Here is an 8,820-nt window from a genome sequence, read left to right on the forward strand (position 1 = left end):
GAGCAGTCGACTTCTGTTCCAGATATTCCCACTATTTCTTTAAGAATCTCTCTAAAAATTAAAGATTTTTAAGGACACGGCCAGAAAATATTAAAATGGTCAACCTTTTTTTTTTTTACCACACTGCCCCCAGCATTCGTCTTGTCCCTGATAACATCTGGAGTCACAAAATATCAGATGATGTTCTTGCATCAGAGCTCTAACAGGAGCTGGAGTTGGTCTTAGCCTGACTTTCCCATGTATCATTCCAGTCATCCTCAGACATCTGCAGTCCTGGTTCTTAGATACTAATGGTAATGCTTTATTTTACAACTCTGAATTTTCTGAATAATGTCCACATTTTAGAATTAAAAAAAAAAAAGAGAGAAACATGGGGACGAAAATAGGAATGTCCATGTTCTTATTAAGGGAAATATTTGTAGAAAATAGAGTGGAAAATTATGAACAGGTGTTTTATCTTAATAATCTTAAAAAGTCTTTTGATTTAGTTCTGTTTTCTTTTAACAGCTAAAAAAACCCTGAGCAAACGGAGTCCTGCTAGAGGACGTGTGGATGAACTCTTATTTACTAAGCTTTTATTTGTTTTTATTGAATTTTCTCAATTTAATTTTTTCAAAACTCTTCTGGCTTCTCTCTTTTTTTGCCTTTCTGCCTGTTTTTTTGTTCGTCTTTGTCTGATTTCTGCAGCTGCATTTTAACATCCTTTTTGCAATCTGCCGTTAGCAACTGACAAGAAAACAAAGAAGTTGAAAAGAGTGATTGATACACTTTAAATTGATCCACTCAAATCAATGGCCGTTGTAACCCAGAGAGTCTGTAGTCTGTCACAGCAGGTTGGCTGAACATTATAAAATACTGGCAAGAATACATTTATACTTAGCTGAAGAATGAAGTTTCCCAATATAAAGGAATAATTTAAAAAATTGGTTTAAATTGGTCTCCTCTTTTGAGGAAAATTTCCTGGAAACACCAACATTTATTATTTATTCCAAGAAAATTTGTAAGAAATTATTGTGAAATTACAGACATTTGAAATGAAGTGTTACTTTCATTTTTAAAAAAATTAGTTCTGTTAGAAATGTTTTGTTTATTTGTTTTATTTTTCTATATACAGAAAATAGACTACATTTAAAAAATACAGAATTTTAGGAACACGTGTCCTGTTAATATTTCAAACCCTCATGAACAAAACCGAAAGTCTTTTGTTTGCAGCGATTTTTATCCCTGAGAGCTCAAACAACATGTTGATGAATCTGCAGTTTACGCCATCACCGGTTCTCCGTATCACTACTGTTTTGCACATGAACAACAAACATAAACGACAAACTAAAACGTTGAACTTAAACATGAACAACAAACAAACAAATCTATATAAACTCACAACATTACAGAGCAGAACATCTGCTAAATGTGCTAAACCAAATGGTTTTCTTGTCACACTGGTACGGAAGCAAAGAAAGGCGAAAATAATTTGAATTTTTTTTATTTTTATTTTTTTTATGAGTAACTGAATACCTAACGGTGAAATGTAACCGCCTCTGAACACTTAAAGTTGATATTTTAATATCAGTATTTAACTTTGAAAACCATCTTTCTGAATTTATGTGGGCTGAATTCTCCTCTTCGTAATTTCCAGAGGGCAAATAAAGTTTTCCGAATTGTTTTCAGGTCAACGTTTTGTTTGCATCATGTGACTGACAGAGCGTAACCTGATAGGACAGAGATCTGAACTTAAAATAGTTCAAATTTGAATTTTTCATTTTGAATTTTGGTGTCTTGATTTTTTTTCTGATCCAGTTTGAACAAATTGTTTTTTCTTTTTTTTCTCTTTTCTTTTCTTTTTTTTTAATTTTTTTTAAATCAACAAACTGAAATTGAGCAATTTGAATATAAGAAGTTAACAGTTTTATCAAATATTGAAAATTTGAATTTTATATCTGGATTTATATTAAAAACTTACCAACTGGAAAAGAGACAACTAAACCTGTGGAGCCTCATATGAATTAAAATAGAATTATAGATAATAAAAAAATACAAGAAGGTACTTTAATTTATTTGATATTGATCATGCTCAATACAAACCACATACATTTAGATTGTTATCAAAATGAAATATTTTAATTGAATAAATTTAGTGGCATTTAAATTAGTATTATAAGTATTAGTATAACAAGTATTCAGTTTCTTATAAGATTCGAATCTTTACTTCTTTGCTTCCGTCCACTGGTCCGTTAAACATGATCATGTGACAAAGAGTCACCTGGGTACTTTTTTAAACTGTTGATACCTTTTTTTGATACTTTGAGATGAGAGATGTTAAGTCTTGTCTAAACACAAGAAGCTGAAGACGCAGCGCCTCTGATGTTTGCGTTTCTAATGAATAAAGCTGAAGCGTCATGTTGTCAGTTCAGCATCAGTCCCTCGCTTACCGGCATGTTGATGTGGGCCGTCAGCAGCGGGGAGCTCTTCCCCTCGTGCAGGACGAATACCTTGATGATGTCAGAGATGCCCTTGTCGCTGGTGCACTCCACGAAGGTCTCGACGGGGTAGATGAGTCCGGGGACCAGCAGGGGGATCCTCATGTATGGGTTCCTCATCCGGTAGAGGCTCTCGTCGTACAGGAAGCTGATGGCCAGGTTCATGACGGGCCGACAGGCTGCTGTGTTCTGGACGTTCAGGGTCAGTTTGAAGGACGGACCCAAACCCTGGACCACGGCGTTCATCTTGAGCGGCTCGGTGAGGCTGGAGGACATCGGCGTCAGGCTTGACTCCAGGGCCTTGACGTAGGCTTTGGCGGCGGCCAGTCGCAAGCGGCTCAGGTCCATCTGGAAGGCGCGGTGCATGGCCAGGCCGCTCTCCCGCTCCCTCAGCGTTTGGTCCACGTACAGCTTGGTCTTCTTGGGCACGTTGAGGCGGATGCTCTGGGCCAGCGGCGGCCCGGGGGCGCTGTCCCTGTCATCGAACACCGCTGTCCTTTTCAGGATCTTCACCATCAGGCCACCTCCCTTGGTGGTCATGATGAGGGTCCCGTCCTCGCGTCCGTACCGGCCGAAGCAGATGCTGGTGACCACGTCGGGCGTCTTGATGGTGCTCAGCAGGTTCTTGTCCCGGTACAGGTGGACCTCACAGTTAGACAGGCCCACCAGAACCGCCTGGAAGCCCCGGGTGGGGAGGTCCATGGCGGCCACGGTGGTGATGGGAGCAGGGAGGACGGTCCTCCACAGCTTCCTCCCCTGAAGACACAACAACACACACACAGACGGTTCAGGTTTTACTGTAACGTTCTCTTTCTTTGTAGAGGTGGGAGTTGATTTCTCCAGAATTAGGTTGGAGATGTTTGTCAGGGATTCATACATTTTGTTGTAGACACTGAACGTCTGAAGATTTGATCTTTTTTATTGTTTGGAGATGTCCATGTAGCATTCTGGTTCTGGCTTACACCGATTTGTGTTGTCTTGTAAGCCGATGTGTGCTGGGTGCGGTTATATGCGTGAATGACACATTAATAAAAGATGCAATCGTTCGTTCAATAAACTACAAAAAAACAACAAAATTGTCACAATCTTCAGATGTGGTAGCGACACAAACAGCAAGTTCCTGGGACTTTTGGTCAAAAATGGGCTGATCTGTTCCCCTTGAGCTCCTTTCAAGCTCCGTCATCTTTGTCTTAGATCTTTGTCTCAGTTCGGTAAACTCGGCCTCCGGCCGGCGTTAGATAAAAGGCTTCATTTGTCATCACAAACCTGCGGTCCTTCATCATGTGATCAGAGGGACAGAGTTTACCTTCTGTGTGAAGCCCTGCAGACTCTCGTCGCTGCAGCCGACCACCACGTTCTTCCCGACTCTCACCAGACCCACCGGGTGAGACGACAGCTCGATGCAGTACTTCGGTTTGTCCGACTCCCTGAGGAGCAGTAGCACAAACATCTGTCAGCTCAAATCCATATTTCATTTGATGTCTCAACTCGAAATTCAACTCGTGTAAGTAACTTTTTAACATCAGCTCTATGGGATCAAATAAGGGTCAGTAACCTCCCGTGTTTGATGATCTTCAGAAATTATTTCAGAGCCCGTGTTTCTTTATCAGCCTTTGACTCCTGTACCGTGTTGCATGAGATCTAAAAGGAGGACCAGCAGAGGTCATCCCCTCTCCCAGTCAGGTGTGTCTCACCTGCGCAGGATGTAGATGTTTCCGTTGCGACAGGCCACCGTGATGCGAAACTCCACGTCGAACTGACCCGTCACATCCATCATGGTGGGGGCAGCCGGCAGCGACATCTTCAACAGTCACACGGAGACGTTTCATTTCAAAATGGATGTAAAAATGTGTTGCGTGAAGTTTTTTAATCATTTATGTTTTAATACTGTCCGAAGAAGTGTTTTTCAGGTATGGATAGAAACAAGATAGAACCTAGATAGAATTTGCCAGGAAAACTCTAAAATATTTATACTGACACAGGTCGAAAATCATCAGACAGCGATATGATTGTAGACCTCTAGGTTAAGTTGGGCTCGTTATCATTTCCTGATTAGAACTGTGGCAAATTCAAAACTTTTCCAGGAAATGTTCTTATTCTCCAGGATATTCTGGGTAATTTTGTCATAAAATTCAAGTCTTCCAGGTTTTCCAGGATGTGTGTCGGCCAGTGAAAGAGAGACGTAGATTTTTGAGTATCGTCAGCATAAATATAGTAACTAATGTTGTTGTGCTGAAAAATCTGGAGCATGTTTAGATTAAATAGAAAGGGGCCGAGGATTGACGCCTGTGGTACTCCCCAGGTCAGGCTGATCTGGTTAGACGTAGATAAAATAGTCCCGTCCTGCATGTAGGACCAGTTCAGATCAGTTACCAGTGTGTGATGAGAGTTTACCTTGGAGAGGATGATAAAAGCCTCGGGGTCGAGGACGTAGACGTCGCTGCTCTCCGTACCGATCACCAAACAGCTGACACCGTCTTCATCGGCCGTGCTCTTCTTCAGAGTCCCGATGCAGGTGATGACCGTCTGAAACGACAAGAGGACGGACCAGAGTGAGTGTGAGGTAAGCTAGGGCCAGGTGATACTGCCTTTAAATAATATCATGATATGTCACGGGAGCTTTGCAATAACGTTTTTATCAATGACAATATGATGAAACACTGAAAAATAGTTTATTATTAATTGCAGCCATAGACAAAGTCTGTTATTATATAAGTTATTTCGCTTTCAAATGAGCAGTTCAAAGCTCCCCACGTAAATTCTGGCTCTAAGCTTGGTGAGATAAATTTGTTGTGTTTCCACATTATCTTCTTCTTACAAGCCTTACATAATACCATGGTTTGTTGAAGGTCTAAGTCTCTATACAAAAACCACTTCCACACTTCCTAGGTCACTCTGTTTTTTTGGAAGTAATGCTGCGTTCACGTCCTATCGTTTAAACTGTAAATCCGAGCAGCCGAGTGGGAAAAACAGCTCGAATCAGCCTCTGACTTGTTACTCTGAGGCACAGATCTGGTGAATCTCTGACAGCGACCGTCTCTGCCACTTGGGGAAAAAACCACAGACAAGTCAACAGACCGTTGGCGGAACGGCTGCCATTGCTCCGCCAAAATAAAACCCAACATTAACACTGACACAATCCATTCATTTCATTTGAGGTATAGGCTGTTTGTTTGGATCTGCTTTCACTTCACAAACTGCTACAAATACGTAACACAACAACAGGGTTAGCACCAGGGCTAACGGCTGGAATAAAGCGTCCACACTCCCCAGATGGAATAACGGCAGTTTTTCCCGTTCATCCCATTCTGACATTGCATGAATGCAGCATAAGGCCCCAAACATTCTCCACAGAATTACAGAAACGCACACGCTTAGAGCTACGCGAGCTCGATTTCACTGATCGTTTTGTTCTGGAGTGAATGGGTCACCTGCAAAATCTCAACGCGACGTAAGTTGGAGCTGTGGTCTGAACTCTGCGGCTAGGGGGCGCTGTAGGATGAAACAACGAGAGAAAGCTGACCCCTTCTGGTGGGTACAGCTCCACTGAAAACCATCATGGCTGACGGGTTCCAGGAAGCTCTAGCTAAACTGTGTCAACTCTTCATTCACACATCAATTCTCCGTCCGATTCAAACGTCGCACATCAGATCTGCTGCGTTTTCCCTTTTTCCTCTCTTCGGTGCCGTAAATACAGCGGCACACGCTCCCCCGCAGACGCCACGTTTACCACTGTCGTCGTGGAGAACCTCTGGGCTTTAACTGGCTTTAAATCGCCTCCTCGAGGACTGGGATCGATCACCTCCACCGGGGTCGTGTGTTAGCGCCGGCTGGACCGGGCGCAGGTTTGTGGTCTAACTCCTCCACACCAGAGCCGGCAGCAGTGCTACATTCACTGTCAGCCCTGTTTGTTGCTGCTGTGCAGAGTCGTGAAGTAAATACATCGACACATCACGGCATCACGACATAACAGACCGAAACATTAACAATTATACCGACATAATGAATGATGTGTCGCGAGGGTTACCTGCCGCCTGATTGGCTGCTGTTTGTGCAGCTGGACGAACTCGTCCATGTCGCTGGTCTCCAGAGAGAGGAACCTGAGCGAGCAGACGGACAGCGGGACGTCGGCCTTCTTCCTGATGCCCTCCAACATCTCCTTCAGGGTCAGAGGGTCGATCTGACCCTCCCTCACCTGATGCCACACGTCCTGACCAATCAGAGCACGACAACACGTCACAGGTACAGTCAGATATATTTACAGCACAGGCGAGCGGCAGCCGTCTGAACTAGACGTTGACCGATTAATCGGTTCGGCCGATTAATTGGTGCCGATCAGAACGCACAGACCTGCTCCAGTGAGTTGACCTCCAGACCGGGCAGGGTGAACTTGAAGTACGGTCTCAGGTTCTTGTAGACATAGACGCAGGGTCCAGAGGCCACGGCGACGGCGGGGATGCGCGGCTCGTGCAGGTCCATGAAGAAAGCGACAAGGCCGGCGGGCAGGTCCAGCAGGGTGCTCTCGCTCATCAGCGCCGTGCCCCGGTACACCTTCAGCTTCATACCGGCTGAGCCCGAGCCCAGGTCCCCCACCACCAGCCGGCTCTCCCCGTCCCCGCTCAGGTCCGCCAGGTCCACGCAGGACGAGAAGGTGTACAGACCCGCCACCGGGTCGTAGTGAGCGTCCAGCCACTTCCCGCCATCACCGCTCGACTCAGACATGGTGACACTGGAATTCAACTTTATTCACACAGGGACGTCTGACGGGAACTCCTGCTCTGCTGAGCCCTGAGTAAACACACACAGGTGAGCCACACATCTGTTGGACACTTGATTATTTTCTTCCTATCTGATCTATTTTAATATCAGTTCGTTACCTCTGTGTTTAATGTTGTCTTGGTCAGGAAACGCCTGTAACAGAGATTTGTAATTACAGTGAGACACATTTAATACATTTAGGGTGTTTTTTTTCCATTATACATTGAGCCAAAACGATCACTGATAAATGATTAACTAGGGAAGAAAATGTGTGTGATTGATGTGAGATTTGTTTGAAAGGGACGTTACAATCACGTTGCCATTGTCAGAAATGGCTCTAAAATACCTGACACACAGTTGGGCTTTAACGTGTTACATGTTGTTTTACTGTCTGAATAAAACCTCAGCAGTAATAATGGCTGGAGAGCATTCATTAACACTGATACTGATAACGTTATTGATAATGCACACTGCGTCGCTTCCAGAGGACTCCCTGATCAACCGAAGAGATAGACAGACCGAGAGGCCACAACCTGGCAACCCACCAGTTGATCTCATTAATGCATTATAACGCATCTATAAAGCATCAGCCAGCGTTAATAACAGAGTTCGTAGCGCTGCGACATTAGTCGATTAAAATAATAACTGTAATAATCGATTAATCATTCTAGGTACTTTGTTCGTTGTTCTGAAAAACATCTCATCATCATAAATTACAACGTATAATTAAACATGTCACACGTTTCTCTGACGTTTGACAGACCAAGCTATTGATCAGTGATCAGAGGACGGATCTGATCGATTCATCAATAATGAAAACGATCTTCAGCGCTCAAAGTCATCGATTACAGTTTATAAAGTCTTTATAAAGAAGGAGAGTCTTGTTAATACTTTTATCACAGGGCTATAGCAGAACTGATTATGGATTATTGATTACGGATTATTAATAATAAAGACCTGCTGTATCACCGCAGTTACAGTTAATGTGATGTTATCGGTAGTGACGTCGATCAATAACAAATAACACCGATAATACCAACCCCTCGCCGTTGTCATGGAAACGTGTTGCCGCGTCTCGCTGACCCTGACGTCCTCTTCGTTTTTATCACGAAGCGGCGCGAGGTTTTCTTGAATAAACAGGTTAGAGGCGGTTTGATGGATCCAGATTTTAACCAGATAAAGTGTTAAAGCAGCAGCTAGCTGCTGTTTCTCAGCCTCTAATCCACCCGGTCCACAAATCCGCTTCAGTCCTGATTCGGCTCTGCACTGCGACCGCTGTCCCCCTCTGATGACGTCGATCTCCACCGCCGGTATTTACTTATTTATTTATATTTTAATTTTTTAATTTCTAATTTTTTCATTTCGTTTTTATTTTATTTTTGAGAAACTCGGAACAATAAATAAATTAGACAATATATTTTTTCTTTTAAATTATATCCAGTAAAATCCAGTAAGTGTATCTGGATTCACGCTGAAGTTTAAATATTTTTGAAGTTTTTAAATTTAAAATAAACAAAATATTTAGGAGGGATTTTTGTATTATTTTTTTGTTCGTCTCTGTTTTTCTTTTATTTAAAAAACCAAA

At 43.0% G+C, this 8,820-nt stretch overlaps 1 protein-coding gene across 1 annotated transcript; it reads right to left on the reverse strand.

Moving 5' to 3' along the window:
• Positions 1-1,137: 1,137 nt before the first annotated feature.
• bbs1 (Bardet-Biedl syndrome 1) lies at positions 1,138-8,505 on the reverse strand. Its single transcript, XM_040134402.1, has 8 exons — positions 8,276-8,505; positions 7,355-7,388; positions 6,828-7,265; positions 6,505-6,687; positions 4,872-5,003; positions 4,172-4,278; positions 3,784-3,904; positions 1,138-3,233 (listed from the first exon to the last, which is right to left on the reverse strand). Exons 3-8 carry the CDS (start codon positions 7,197-7,199, stop codon positions 2,403-2,405), a joined length of 1,746 nt encoding a protein of 581 aa, XP_039990336.1. The 5' UTR covers positions 7,200-7,265; positions 7,355-7,388; positions 8,276-8,505; the 3' UTR covers positions 1,138-2,402.
• Positions 8,506-8,820: the final 315 nt, after the last annotated feature.

Source organism: Xiphias gladius, chromosome 9, assembly GCF_016859285.1.
Source record: "Xiphias gladius isolate SHS-SW01 ecotype Sanya breed wild chromosome 9, ASM1685928v1, whole genome shotgun sequence".
NCBI lineage: Eukaryota > Metazoa > Chordata > Actinopteri > Istiophoriformes > Xiphiidae > Xiphias > Xiphias gladius.

What these genes read in the sequence shown, in the direction of transcription:
- bbs1 (XM_040134402.1), bottom strand. Translation starts at nt 7,199, where the DNA reads ATGTCTGAGTCGAGCGGTGATGGCGGGAAGTGGCTGGACGCTCACTAC. An exon ending in CTTTTATCATCCTCTCCAAG is followed by an intron (nt 4,279 to 4,871) that starts GTAAACTCTCAT and finishes TGACTGTTGAAG; the next exon opens with ATGTCGCTGCCGGCTGCCCC. An exon ending in AACATCTACATCCTGCGCAG is followed by an intron (nt 3,905 to 4,171) that starts GTGAGACACACC and finishes ACTGCTCCTCAG; the next exon opens with GGAGTCGGACAAACCGAAGT.